Source organism: Meleagris gallopavo, chromosome 6 (genome assembly GCF_000146605.3).
Source record: "Meleagris gallopavo isolate NT-WF06-2002-E0010 breed Aviagen turkey brand Nicholas breeding stock chromosome 6, Turkey_5.1, whole genome shotgun sequence".
Lineage (NCBI taxonomy): Eukaryota > Metazoa > Chordata > Aves > Galliformes > Phasianidae > Meleagris > Meleagris gallopavo.
In genome coordinates, this window is record NC_015016.2 from 48,888,869 (window position 1) to 48,903,911 (window position 15,043).

Here is a 15,043-nt window from a genome sequence, read left to right on the forward strand (position 1 = left end):
GTTTTTTTTTTTTTTTTGAGTCTTCTTTTAAGGTCTTTGGGGGTTTCATGAAAGAATGTGAAAGAATGGAGCCCTGTGAGGCTGTACAAAAAGTAAGACCAAATTTTCATTGTTCAGAGGTGATATGTATGGGAAGCAGTAGAGAACACCTTACTGTCAGGCTCTTAATGCTCTTATGTACTAAGAGTCCTCTCTCAAAATTGTATTGAATTATGCAGTTATGCAGGATTGTGCATAATGAAACCAGAATGACTAAAAAATGATCGCTTTTATCCCAGCAGTCATGCATGATTAATTGGGTACAGATAGTATGGTGACACCTTAAAATATAAGGTATATATAAATGCCGAGCAGTATTTTTACACTGATGTTATCCAGAAAGTTGGCTGATAGAAAACACATAAAATGCTTTTTAATGCATTTCAGTATGTGCAGCTTCAGGTGAAAAAGTAACCTTGTAAGTATACCTAACAAAGAGTTTTAAGAACTTTATAATGGATGCTCCCAGTGCCTAAGTTTGGGGTGATCTGATTTTTAGACACCTGTCTATGATTATCAGAGGTAAGCTATTTATTTATTTATTTTTGTGCTCTGCCTGTCAGTTCCATCACCTCACAACAGTTCAGTTTTTATATTCTTGACTGTTGTGGTGTTGGATAATTCTCATAGCTCTCCCATGGCTGTCAGCATTTACCAAATGAGGAAAGGTAAACAGATGACTTGTAGATCATAGAATCGTAGAATCGTAGAATTGCTCAGGTTGGAAAAGACCTTAAAGATCATCGAGTCCAACCACAACCTAACCATACTACCCTAACTCTAACAGCCCTCTGCTAAATCATGTCCCTGAGCACCACATCCAACTGGTTTTTAAAGACATCCAGGGATGGTGACTCTACCCCTCCCTGGGGAGCCTATTCCAGTGCTTAACAACCCTTTCTATGAAGAAGTTCTTCCTAATATCCAACCTAAACCTCCCCTGGTGCAACTTGAGGCCATTTCCTCTCATCCTGTCACCAGTGAGAAGAGACCAGTCCCACTCTCGCTGCAATCACCTTTCAGGTATTGGAAGAGAGCAATAAGGTCTCCCCTACCTACCAGTGCAGGGTGTTTTGTGCCCAGGGAGCAACTTGTCTCACTATTAAAGAATGAGACAAAGAAGATATTAAGTACCTCAGACTTATCCTGATCCTTGGTCACCATGTTGTCCTCAACTTCCAACAAGGGATGGAGATTCTCCCTAGCCTTCCTCCTGCTGTTGATTTTCCTGTATTTATAGCAATATTTATTGTTGGCCAAGTTCAGTTCTTCAGTTGGACTTTGGCTTTTCTAATTTTCTCCCTGCACAGCTTCACTGTGTACCTGTAATCATTATAACTAGCTTGCTCACTCTTCCAGAGACCATAAGCTTTCCTTCTGTTCTTGAGTTCCAGCCAAAGGTCTCTGTTCAGCCAGTCCAGCCTCCTTGCCTGTTGGCTCATCTTCTGTGACTTGGGGATTGTCAGTTCCTACACCTTTAAAGTAACTTCCTTAAAGCATTCCCAGCCATCCTGGGCTCCCACGCTCTCCGAAACTACCTCCCAAGGGACACTTTCCACCATGGTCCTAAAGAGGCTAAGGTCTGCCCTCTGGAAGTCCAAGGTGGCAGTTCTGCTGACTCCCCTCCATGGTTCAGCAAGGATTGAGAAATCTTGTGTCTCATGATCACTGTGCCCCAGACGGCCTCCAACCTTTACATCCCCCACAAGACCTTCTTTGTTAACAAACAGCAGGTCCAGGATTTTGCTTCCTCTTGTTGGCTCCACCAGCTGTGTCAGGAAGTTATCTCCCACACACTCTAGAACCTCTGGGACTGTTCCCTTTCTGCTGGCTTATAAATCCAGCAGATGTCTGGGAAGTTGAAGTCCCCCATGAGAACAAGGGGGAGAGATCTTGAGACTTCACCCAACTGTCTGTAATGTGTCTTGTCCACCTCTTCATCCTGGTTGGGTGGCCTGTAACAAACTCCCATGATAATATCAATTTTATTGGCCTTTGCTTTTATTCTGACCCATAATCTCTCAACCCTATCATCACCATCATTAATTTCCATACATTCCCATTCTTTCTTAACATAGAGGGCTACACCACCACCCTTCCTGCCTTGCCTATCTCTTTGGAAAATCAGTAGCCATCCATCACAGCACTCCAGCTGTGCAGGTCATTCTACCACGTTTCGCCCGATGGCAACTATATCGTAGCTTTCTGACCTCACAATGGCCTCCAGCTCCTCTTGTTTACTACTCATGCTCCATGCATTAGTGTAAAGGCACCTGATCTGGGCCTCCTTTTGAGTGGCAGTAGCCCTAATATCCTCTTGACCATACTCAGGTGTTTCTGTAGCCACCTACCACACACCAACTCTTGTGTTGTTCCTACAAAAAGGTTAGTCATCCTCCTCCTTCACCAGGGGACAAGACTGTGGGATCTTACTAGCACATCCCTCTCCTACAAGTATCATCACACTACAAACAGGCTCTGTTCTACCTTCCTGTCTACATTTACTGCACTGCAGATATTAATATTGTTTACTAATGCTTATTGATTTATTGATTTATTTATATCTGTGTTTGTATGGCACGTAACACAGGATGTACCTTTTTTTTTTTTTGCCATTTGCAAAGGTTTTTCCATCCATTCCTATGCATCCTGACAAAGTTTTCTACCCTCTCAGCTTTGCTGTGTGCCAGTTGAATACTTTGTGTGGCTGTATCTTATGTAGGGAAGGAAGTGGAACCTGCAGTAAAGGAAGAAGGAGTGAGTCTGAATATTATCATCCCCTTGATTTTTTTCCAGTTCTGAGTTGTCCTTAAAAGCTGTAATGTAATGTAAAAGGAAAAGATTTTTTTCCAGAGATTAAAAAAATGTATCCCAAAAAGTCTCCCAAGATCTCAACCTTCTGTAGCAAGAAACCAAAAAATATTGGAGTTCTCCAGTTAAAATGAAGTAAATCATTCTTTCTGGTTTTTAACGACCTTTTTTGGCCTGTGTGTACTTTTTTACACTGTATTTTACTAAGGAGCAGAAGCTCAGTGTAAAGGCATCATGGCCAGGCTGCACTGTACTGCATGCTCAGGCATCACATGCACATCTCAGCTGAGTGGTAGATTAACAGAAGTCAGGGCTGGGACAACAGGGAAGAGAACCAACATTCAAAATGAAGTCTCCCACATCTACTCTTGGGAACATATCCCTGAACACATCACTTCTAACTCCTGAGTGTCTTTCTTGTAAGCCATTAAACCCATTTCTCTGACATATTTTGTATTGTTTTTCTTTTCAGTACCTTAAAAGTTACTTCTCATTTTCTGCTGATCCTGCCCTTGTAGTGGTTTCACAGGTAGCTGATTGAACACCCCAAATACTTGAACTGTAGTGTATATGGGATCTGGGTGCAAATGTGTGTTCTGGGCCATCTCTGTTGATGGTTGATGATATTTCACTGGAATTCCAAAACTGTTATGTAGCAACACCATGCTGGGTGAGGTACAAGTTCTTGGTTTGTTTTTGTGTGATTCATGTATGTATATAGAGTAATCTGTGAGCTGAGGTAGAGCTAGCTAACCAGGGGTGTTGAATTTCTTGTTGCTCTCTTTTTTCAAATGTAGATGTGTTGCAAGAATAGATACGCATACCTTAGTTCAAACTTCCCCTTTCTTTTTCTTTGTCCCACTTGAATCATAACAAATAATCATGCCTTTTCCCTGAGCTTGGCTATCTTCGGGTCTAATTCCCTCTGCATAACTTAAGAGTTAGATTATTTCAATATGCTTTAAGCTGTGCTGTGGAGAGTGTTATCTGGTGACTGTCTCACAGTGCTAGAAGATTGCTATTTGTCAGGAAAAAGCAAAGTTTATTATCTTTATTCATTTTATATACTGTTCTTTGTTCTTTTAATGTTATTCTAGTTCAACTTCAGTTTCTACTACTTGTATCATAAAATTGACTTTGATTCTGTAGCTCTGAATCTCAGAAATGCGGAGTGACACGTTCCAGTGTACATCATGTATTTCACCTGCTCAAATGTTCAAAGATATTTCATTCCTATAGAGTGAACCTTACCATGGTCTAGCTTTAGTGCTTTTATTTCATTTTATCTTCTGCTTTAATGTGTTTAATATGTCCCGACTTAATAGCTCTGCTCAGTGCCTAGCAATGCTGTAACAGGCACCAAAGAAATAGAATTTACTGTGATAGTGTTGAGTTCAATTACTGGGGAAATCTTCAAGATGGCCATCAAAGTCAACACTGATACAAATTTTGATTTCCTGTTGCACTACTATCTTTGAGCATTGCATGTTGTGCACAGCATGTATTTTAGCAATGTGTCAAAGTAATAATAATAAGAAGAATGTCAGCCTAGAATTTAAATGTGGTGAAAGCTCTTTGCTTTACTGGCAGTAATAAAAGCAAAAAGCAAGAAACTCTTTTTAATTTAATGGGACAAAGGTAAACCAAAACTACTCATTCTTTCCTTGTTTTTTTCAAGTGACCATAGCTGTCCCTTTAACTTGATGGCTGAATTGAGAGCAGTGTCCTGCTTACAGCAGGATGGGACCAACAGGTGACCTCCTCCAGCCAGTAACTTTGCTTCTACCCCAGCAAAGGCTTGCTTTCATCTGCAGAGCTCCCTGTAACTCACCCACATGCAAATGCTTCTGACCTTAATTAAAGCAGTTCACCTCCCTCTGCCTGAAGGGATGGTTTCCTCATAAGGCAGTTGTGTTTAATTAGCATTTGCATAGCATTCTGCTGGTTGCTCTCTGGGAGTGTTGTTCGGTAGGAGCGTGGGATTGCTGAAGCCTGACTGGCAAGCTTTGCACCCTCCTAATTGACACAGAAGCCAAGGAGAAGTTACACAAGGAAAGAACAGAGAATCGTTAATGATGGATCATTAGCAGCTAGCTCCTTTGAATGAATGTAGATAACTTTATAACTCCATCAAAGTGAAAAGTAGCGTGATGAATGATGAGTCAAACAATGAAAGCTCAAAAAAGACACTGTTTTTTATAATTGCTGTGCAGTTTTCTAGTGTGTTCTACTTTGTAAGACTAATTTCTTTGGAAAGTGTGAAGCGTTTTATGCCCGTTGTACACTTAATATCAATTTTGTTTTCCTCTCATTAGGAGTTTATTCAATGTCTTCTGCTATCACTGCAAGAACTCCTGGGATTTAAGACAGGAAATTTTTACACTAGCAAAAATTTGCACAATCAAATGGAAACTATGTACAAATACTGCTAAGTTCCTGTGGGAGTCTGATGATTTCTTTGTATAAAGAAGTGTATGTTCTCAGCTACACGTGCCAGAAATAAGATTATTTCTAATTTGTTTTTATTTTTTATAGAAATTGCCTAATATTATTGCCTATTGCCTAGGTATTGATCTCTCACATGGGATTTCCTCTGAAAATTTAATTATGTTCAAACTGAGTTGAATTAGGGAGATAAGTTAATAGAAAGATTAACTTAACCCCTGATCTAGCTCTCACAAATATTAGTGTGTGAAAGGTAGAGAGATCAAGAAGTCTCAAGGACCAGCCATAGATTCTGCTATACCAACATAATAATTCCTAAAAGCCTGATTGATAGGAAATCTGTAAACTCCTTACGAGACCTCTTTCAGCCTTTCACTGTCTCTACCATGACCAAAGTTTATTTGCTAGTGCCTAACTTTGCTCTTACTTTTGCAATTTAAGTCAGTTAATTTCTCATCCATCATGAATATGAAAAAGGGTTTACTTTCATGTAGCAGAAGGGTCACAGTTAGATTTTTGAAGACAGTTCAGAAGACAGTATTTTTTACGGGCCTCCTCTTTGTTCAGTCGTTCATGCCTTCACTGATCATTTTGGTTGCTGTTCTGCAAGAAACTCTTGGGGTTCGTGGCTATGCAATGGAGGACCCCCACTAGTCACCATTCCAGCTGTGACCTGCCATCCCTAACTAGAGCAAAAGGATTATTTCATGTGTCCTGCAGGCTTCTCTCTTTTTTGTACATCCGCACATGACGCTGTAACCTTTTTCACAACAACATGATGTTGACTCGTATTCACTTTGTGATCTAGAGTGACCCCTAGCTTTTTCTACCTTGCTGATTGTCCCTGTCCTGTATTTATGAAATTAGATGTACCTCCTTCCCCTTGACATTACTGAATTTCACCCTGTTTTATCAGACCATTTCTCTGGTGTAGCCTGGTCATTGTGAAATCTATTTCACAATCAGTTTTAACTTGAACTCCTCTGAAACCTAAGCAGTACAATGTGAGTTCCATCAACTGACCCACTAAAAAATACCGATTAGTGCTTCCTTCTCAATGGATTCCTGTGGAGCTCACTTGAAGCATTCTGCTGTTTTAGAAGACCCCAAGTAGCTGTTCTCTGAACTTGATTTCCCACTCGGAATTGTACCTGGCTTTGGATTTACCTAGACCATGTTTCTTTAGTGAATTCAAAATGTGCATCTTCTTGTCTGCCATTAATGAAAAGGAAACCTAAGCAACTAGAACTCTATATCTAGATTATCAGCATGTGAAGTTAGGTGGGATGTATCTCACCCTCAGTGCTTCTTCTGGTAGACAAAGAGGAGGCTGAATGAAAATTATTTGTTCTTAATAGGTACATCCTGAATACTTTCAGTGTGATTATTTTCTACATTATTTAATATCACTCGAAGTTTAATGATTTGATCTGTAATTCCCCAGTTCTCTCCTTTCTTTTTGAAACATAGGAACTATACCTCACCTCTGCTAGGAGCATACTTATTAGGAACATACCCAATCAGCTTGGAAAAAAGTTTTCCTAAACATCCCTTCTCACATCATTCTCACTTTAAAATCCTCTTACAGGATGACTTCTTGTGGTTTGTTTCCCTTGCAAATTGATGTCCTGTTATTCCCTCAGAACTAAGCCAGACTGTTCTGTGTATATATTTCTTTGCATTTCCAAGTAAAGCTGTAGTGATACCAGGGAGGATGTAACTACATGTGGCTTTTTCTGTAAAATCCTTATGAGGGTATAATAAAGGCCGTAAGTATGAATAGAGGAATTTTTCTGGCTGTTGTCAAAAGCATCAAAAGTTGTTGAATTATTTATTAAAGAAAAAGTTTTAACTGACAATTCTGCAGATTATTATCCTCTGTTTCTCTATAAAACAGTCTTTCTAATCTCAGAGTAAACGTGTGACCTGTTCTTTCTTCTGAGTCTGACAGTAATAATATAACTACTTGTCTGCAAAGAACTGCATTGAAATCCTTCTTCAATTCACTGCAGAGGATTGCTAAAAACTAAGATCAGAATACCTGAAGTAGACACAAAAGTTTTTGTGTCATTGCCAGCTTCCCTAAGCGGTTTCCACCTTTAAAGTTATTCTTGCCCAAAGTAAAGAAACCATTGTTAAGTTTCATATGGCTGCTACTATGTTTGTTTTTTCTTGAAAATATGAAACAAGGTAAGGAATACTGTTCCTGAGCCTGGTGCCAGTCCTTCATCACTGCAGGGTAATGATGAACGCTGCAGAGGTGCTTGAATTGTCTCTTGCTAGAGATGGTGCTGCACGTGTGCTACTGGGAAAGCAGTAACAGTGCCTTTACATGACTTTTCCTTGGATTCTAATATTTGTCCTGCCTCCCATTGTGAACAGTGTGAGGATTTCTGCAGCACATCCCACTGTGTGGATTTAGCAGTGTCTATGTTAGGCTAGCAGAGTGGTAGACCTGGGATGTAACATTAGTCTGAGAACACCTGAAACACATACTGCTGGAAAAACTTTCTTAACATTGGACAAATATTCAGCAAATCTGGCTTATTGCTGCATTATTGTTGGCAGGAATTTGTTTAGTCTTTAATTCCAGAATATAACTTTTCTGTGGTAAATAAGCACTGTCTTGTGGTTTAACCCAGCAGGTGGCTAAGCATCACATTCATTCACTCAAAACCCCCTGCCCAGTGGAATGGGGGAGAGAATCAGGGGGAGGGAGAGGGAAAAAGTAGAACTTGTGGGTTGAGATAAAAGTATTTACTATGATAGATAAAAGGAAAAGGATAAAGTTATGACTGTGTAAGTATGTATAGGAATGTACATAACAACTGATGCACAAGCAATTGCTCACTACCCCCCTCACCAATGCCCAGCTAGATCCCAAGCAGTGCAAGAGCCAGATGAACTCCCACACCCTTCAAAACTCCTTCCTCATGATGACCCATTTCTACTCCCTCTCTGCTCCTTGGCCCCTTTGCTGAGAATGGCCTTGGCTGTGTACAGAACTGCTTAGCAGCAGCTATAAACATCGGTGTCTTACCAACATTACTTTTCTCCTAGAACCAAAAACACAGCATCATACCACACTCTGAAGAAAAATCCATCCCAGCTGAAACTAATACACACTGTGTTAAGACTGCTTTGAAAATTACTTTTCTTTAAACTAACGTAACCACTTCAATATTGCTATGGGCAGTAAATGTTGAAAATAATATCTTTCCTATCTTGTTTTTTTTTTTTTTAACTTAGGGCCAGGTGTAAGATATAGTGAATTTGTTGTGTCACATCCCAAACCACCTCCACTTGTTGGACAGCATACAGTGGAGGTATTGAAGGGCATGCTTAGGTATGAAGATGATGCCATAGAAGAACTGCTCCGCGCTGGTGTTGTGGCTCAGCATGAGGTCAGATAAGGAACATTAGCTACATTCCTTCACACTGAGCTCACATAGCTTTGTCCTCTCTTTGCTCCCTTCAGCTCCCCTAATGGGACTCAAAGAGAAGACATAATTTAATTCTTAATTTACTTCCATGTGTGTTTGTATGATTTTAACACTGATGTATCAAATAAACAATTTCATGCTGTCCAAGTGAAAGGTTTTTTTGGGGGAAGGAGGGTTAAATATAATTATACGGCCCTATGTGGCTACTCATTTTCTGTATATCGTATGGGAAATGGAGTTCTTATCGTAATTACAGTAATTGCCTAAGTGTTTGTCCCCAGAAAGGTATTATGTTAGTGAAAAGAAGCAGAAATGTAGTAATTCTTGTAGTAGACTCTCCCTTTGCAGAAAGCTGGCTTGCACAGTTACTTCAGTGGAAAATCAGCCATGTACAAACTACTGGTTGATCTAATTGATTCTGAACAGAATCTCAGTCATGAACTTTTCATCTCTATTGTAAAGCACAGGTAAAGTGACCACTGAAAAAGTCTTCTGTTACCTGGTAACACCAATTACTGGTACGTCTTCATATTACATTGCATGAGCATGACAAAGTCAACATGTTAGCAGAAGAAGGCTGGAACTGATCCAGTTCTTCAGTTATGAACTGAACCTCTTGTAAGACTGATTGAGAGATAAACTATGATTCTCTTTTGTAATTTTAATCAAGAAGGCCCCGAGCGCTCTTTAATTAATTGATTCACACAAAATTGCATGCCAAATGGCACATGCCAGAACTTGCCCAAGTTTTTAGTCTGGTTCTGTGAGTAGGTACTGATATTTATCTCTGACACGAGATGCCATCCAAAATGCCTTTCACTGTGAATAAAACGTAGCTTAAATACAAATATCTGCAAAACTTCTGTTTTAGTCCCAACCATGTGATTATAGCATGGTCAGAATAGACTAACCCTCATCAGAATTAGTAATACCATGTCCTGTAGTAGGGATGATGCTCTTTGGGGTAAGGCACCTTGTATTGTGAGAAGGTGAAAAAATTTGATCCACTACAAACAGTAAGGAAAAAATTAAAGAAGACCCATTTCTTCTATGCAAACCTGTACAGAAGAAACCTATAATTTGGCTATACTTCACTCACAGAAGAAATGCCATGCTCCTCTATCCCAGCATATAGTTTATGTAAACTGTGTATGGGCAGGCCTAACTTTTGTAGTGTGCATCCTGGGAATGAGGCAAAGCCTTTCTGCTCCTAGAACTAAATAAAACTAACTCAAATTGACACTTAACAAATAATGTCTGTATTACTCCCTAAGTATCAGAAACAATCCTGGCATTATAACTAGCTTTTCACTTTGTTTCCACTCTAACAAACAACATCCTCTGCATTATATCTGAACTTCAGGCTCTGTATTACCTTCTGGAGGAAAAAAAGAGGTCATTACATAATCAAATTGGAAGTGGAACCCTACTGTGGTGGCTCATTTTTGAAGCCCAGTGTGTTTTGGTTCATTTGTTTGTTTGTTTTCTCTTTGTTTTTGTGTGTTTTTTTTTTGTTTGTTGTTTTTTTTTTTGCATTTCTGGCAAACTCCATACTCTGTCCATGTGCTAAACACATCATGAGATTCTGGAAGAGTGACTTCTTAAATAAATAGAGAAATAAGTCTGAATTGAGAATAGGGAGATGATAGGTGAAGAATTGAAACTGAATTGGAAGAGGTTTTGATATAGTCTGTCTTCCTTTTAATCTAAGGGGAACATCCCCTATTTTAATGAGAAAAGCAGAATTTTGAATTCAGCAACACATAAAATGGGTAATTGAATTTTGTTTATTAATGCAAACTATTTAGCATTATCGGAAAACATTTACAAATGAATTTCACAGTTCTATTTTTTAAAGGCCCTCTTCTTCCCATTTCTAAGAACTGCATACATAAGATATAGAAAAATATTGGACAGTTTTGGTAAAGGATTTTTTTTTTAATTATTTTTCTTCCTGTGGTTTTCCAAGCAATGGAAATAGCTAATCACCACATCCTTAGCTATAACAAATAGGCAGAGCTTCTTTGATTTTTATGTAGCAAGCTTGTTTAAGTCAGCAGAATATCTGGTTATTAACTCCGTAAGATATTTCTTGCAGAGTTCACACTCAAACAGTGTTTCCCTTTCTTCTTTTCTTAGTGTTTTCCTCTCTGGTATGTTGACAGTCAAATGCCTAGGGAGATAATCAGAGACATTATATTGTCTCACCTCCAGCACTCACTGCAGTGAGAGCAATCCAGATATAATTTTGCTTTCTCAGTCTTTGATTAAGTCATACTCTCGAACACAGGCTGTAAAAACTCTTCTTCTAATTGGAAGATGGTTTGTGTCTGGAAGTCTAAGAAGTCCGGTGAGCTTCCAAGATCTGATCATGAAATTTTGCCCTTTCATAAGGTCTGGCCCTTTGGTTTTTTCTAATTTTATGGAATTTTAAAAGTCCATAGTATCCAAGCTAGTATAGTGCCATTTTCCTTTAAAAATAAATGTAAATAAATGCAGTAAAAGAATTTTTAAAAGTTACTGCTCTCTTCTAAGTAATATTCAGGAATATGTGTCTCTGGAGCTCAATTGCCAGATACATTTTGACAATCTTTCATTTCAGAATGGCTTTCTCTTGTCATGCAAAGCAGGAAATCAATCATCACATGGGATTCTGAACCTCATAAGCTGAGATCCCTCCAATTTCAGAGGAGGGATGTAGCTCTCTCAGGCAATGAGTTTTATTTTTCTCTGCTTAAATAAGAGAGAAATCTGCTGCTGTCATGGTGTGAGTGTGAATGGGTTGGCTTTACTGACTTGATTGAGACATCATTGTATTAAAAAAAAGACGAGAGAGAGAAGACACACCTATTGCATCTGTTGACTGGTTCAAATCCAAACCCACATGTAACTATCTGCCAGGATGCTGTAACTGCTATTTGAAAGGGACATTTTCATTTTGATGACTCTTTGGTCCACAACCCCTTTGACTCCTTTCTCTGCATTGAGGAACCCCGTTGTCCTTGTATTGTCTTTACTTGAATATAGAGAATGTCCTCAGCCTCCCTCCTATCCTCTTCCTTTTTTTTCTCCATGAAAGCCTGTAAGGCTCTTCATCAAGTATAAATCACCCATAAAACTGCAAAAATGGTGGAGTCAGGCTGGCTTTGCAAAATCTGAGGATCGAGCTCAAGTATATTAACGGTTCACCAAAAGTTATTTCCAATTGAACAACACGCAAATGGACAGTGATGATTTTTCCTGCTCCAATACAGTTCTTATTCATGGTGTCTCTCCCCGATCATCTTCCCATACACTTGGTAAGTTCCTGCATGGTTGCCTGAGCACATGGGAAGTCCCTGTGCTGACTGCCTTCAAGGAATGCTTTAGAGTTGGCATCCAAAAGTATTTTTTGTAACAGGTTACTAGCAGATGCCCACCCGCCTTGTCAGCTCGCAGTATAAAAAGGCCTGTGTATCCATGTTCATGTGAAAACTGCTCTTTTGATAACCATCACTTAATTTTGCAGGAAGGCAAATGCTCATTTTCTTCTTGGGTTTATAAAAATGGACAGAAAAAGAAGTTATTTTATTTTGTTATTTTCTTTTTTCTTTTTATATATGTATATATATACACACAAACAAGCAGAGAAAGGGAAAATATCCCCATTTGTGACTTAAGTACAAAATATAAAGGTCTTTTTGTTTTAAGCTCATTGAAATAGTCTCTCTGGATGATTGTTGATATTAATCAGTGTTTTGGCCTTGCTTTTTGAAAGATTTAAAGCTCAGCCTGAAGACGTCTATCAGCAGTGTGCTAAGGCTAAATTAGCAGTTATAGTAGTTCTTCTAGTGCATGAGCAAGCATACTGAGCAACTAGGGAGGACATTTTCATTAAATCAACATACAGCTTTGCCACTCACAGAGCACTGTAATGCCTCAGCGTGGTGAACCAGGAGGTAACAAGCAGTTAGGCATCTCTATGACTAAAATGGTTATGATTTATTTTAATATCTACCTGACAAGACATAGCTAATCCTTTGTCCTTCATAACGTTACAGCAATGTATTAAAAGGTATTTATTTACCCAGAATGTATTAAAAGCTATTTAATTGTGAAAAGATAGAGAAAAGGTAGAGTACTTTCAGAGTTCAGGAATGCTGGCACAGCTGCTCACATTTCACGTCAATGACATTAAGCAGTGCCAGATACAGTACTTTTCTTAACTGCTTGTACATTGGATTTAATGTGCCCTGGTGAAATGCTAAACGCTATTAGCTGACAAAAAAAAAAAAAATCCATCTCAAAGAAGTTCTTGCAGGATCAAGTAACCTCCTACACAGAGGGCTGCATGATACTGGTCGATGTGATAAAATACACTGATAAACAGTGATAAAGTCACCTTTTTAAAGTTGACAGCCACTCAATTCAATTACCGTATGTTTCTGTTGTGACTGGAATTTGGATCAGATGTGTGAGAAAAATGCCTGGAATCACATATGCCAAGGACCCATGAAACTTCTGCAACAACATTTTTGGCACAGGCTGTATCAAGGATTGAAGGAGGGCCAACCAAGAGCTGAGATGGAGACAAGTTGCTAATTTCTGTTTTTTTTTCTATTCTCCACTGGTACAAATAAAACCAATTAGTCTTTAACCAATAAGAAATCCATAAAAATCATAGTGTAAAGGGTGTAATTCCTTACAAGGCCCTCATATTGGTCTAATTTAGCAAGCAGTGTCACACTCCTTCTTAAAAATACTCAGAAAAACAGACTGAGGAAGAATCCGCATCACTGGAACTGCTTCTGTCTCTCAGCTATTTCACAATTCACCTGTGTAATTATTATTCCAGACTGTCCAAAAAACCTTTAAAATATGGGAAGAAATTTGAAGATGTGTAACCTGGTAAAGGATTGCATACGTAGCTCTCATCTCTTGCAGATCCATTGGCAGCTAAGCTTCCACACTAAAATGTTATATATAAAAATGCAGGCTGATGTATATACATTTTCCACTGACTCTTCTTATGCAACACTGAGCTTCTGACTAAACCAAATGTAATAGGAGAAAAATGACAGTTGTCTGATATTTTTTTAATCTTTTTATCAAAACTCTCTATCTCCCAAAGTCTAGAGTAAAGGTTTTTTAGGTGAAAGACAGAAATACTCATTCAGCAATGCCAAACCAAGCTTCCTGTGAGTTTCTTGTGCCCCATTTCACCTTCAGGCCAGGTGGCCACAAGGACTTGTATTGTATATTGCATGAGTTTATCACAAGAGCATACCATGCTGCTTAATGGGAAATGCAATCTAGCTGGAGAAAACAAGATCGTGAAGCAATCACACTGCAAAACTGTACATGAGTTCATGTTTTCCAAAACAATACCCATTGTCTAGTTGCATGTACTCTTGTGCAGCCCTGGCTATAATGTATCCACTTCATGGAATTCTCCATTCCCTAAGGAGCATGTTTTCTGGGAAACAGTTTGATATAGAGAAAGGTCCTTAAGAATAGGGCATACTGTGCTTGAGACTTGTGTTCAGGTACGTCTGTATTGGCATAAACCTCCAGATTTTGCATTATGGTAAGTAACTGGAGCCCTTGTGTGCAGCCCAAGTCCACCTGTACGTCTGCAGAAAGATGCTAGCTGAAACAGAATCTCACCTGGCAAGAGTGTATGTGACCAAACAGATTGGCAGCAGAGCCTGGTTGCCACCTTGGATCTGATGAGATGGGAGAAACCACCATGGTAAATTGGTAAGAAATGTTCACTTGTTAACAAATTTGCATTGTTTAATACATCTGAAGACGATTTATTGCCTGCTTTATGGGGTTCTTCTTCAGATTGTCTCCTTATGCACAGGATGTCTTAACTGCTTTACAGTTACAAGTGTTTTTGCAGAATTTTAGGGCACACATCTGATTTCTAAACGTGTATTGCTGGTTTCCAACACATTAAACCAAGAAATTGATTGCCCAAAGTATGAAAACTAAAACTACATATGAAATGTAAAAAAATTATAGATCTATTTTATGCCATAAACATTGTGTAATTGAAACCCTAATCCATTACCCTTTGAGGGCAATGAAAGAGAATTCTCACTGATTTCAGTGGGCTTTGAATCTAAACCTATGACTACAGCATGAATTTTGTATATTTTTGAATATGCCAGATTATGTCATTTGTGTAGAGATGGGCTATTAACATATTTTCTAATAATCAGGCATATTCCACGTACACAAACCCTCATTTCTTTAACTTCCCATGGGAAAGGCTTTCGTGTTTTATTGTGCTCTCATCCAGAAAATTTAAATCCCTGGGG

At 38.8% G+C, this 15,043-nt stretch overlaps 1 protein-coding gene across 5 annotated transcripts in view; it reads left to right on the top strand.

Annotated features, from left to right (window-relative positions):
* SUGCT (succinyl-CoA:glutarate-CoA transferase) overlaps nucleotides 1-15,043 on the top strand; it is a 358,596-nt gene that overhangs the window by 317,634 nt on the left and 25,919 nt on the right. For 2 of the 5 annotated variants that reach the window (XM_031554005.1, XM_010713100.3), the window contains one exon: nucleotides 8,545-8,885. The exons of 2 other annotated variants lie outside the window; for them this stretch is intronic. In XM_031554005.1, coding sequence (XP_031409865.1) covers nucleotides 8,545-8,708 — 164 coding nt within the window. In that variant the 3' untranslated portion in view covers nucleotides 8,709-8,885. Of the gene's footprint in view, nucleotides 1-8,544; nucleotides 8,886-15,043 lie in introns of those variants that run through there. One more of the 5 variants, XM_031554007.1, reaches the window with a different exon arrangement.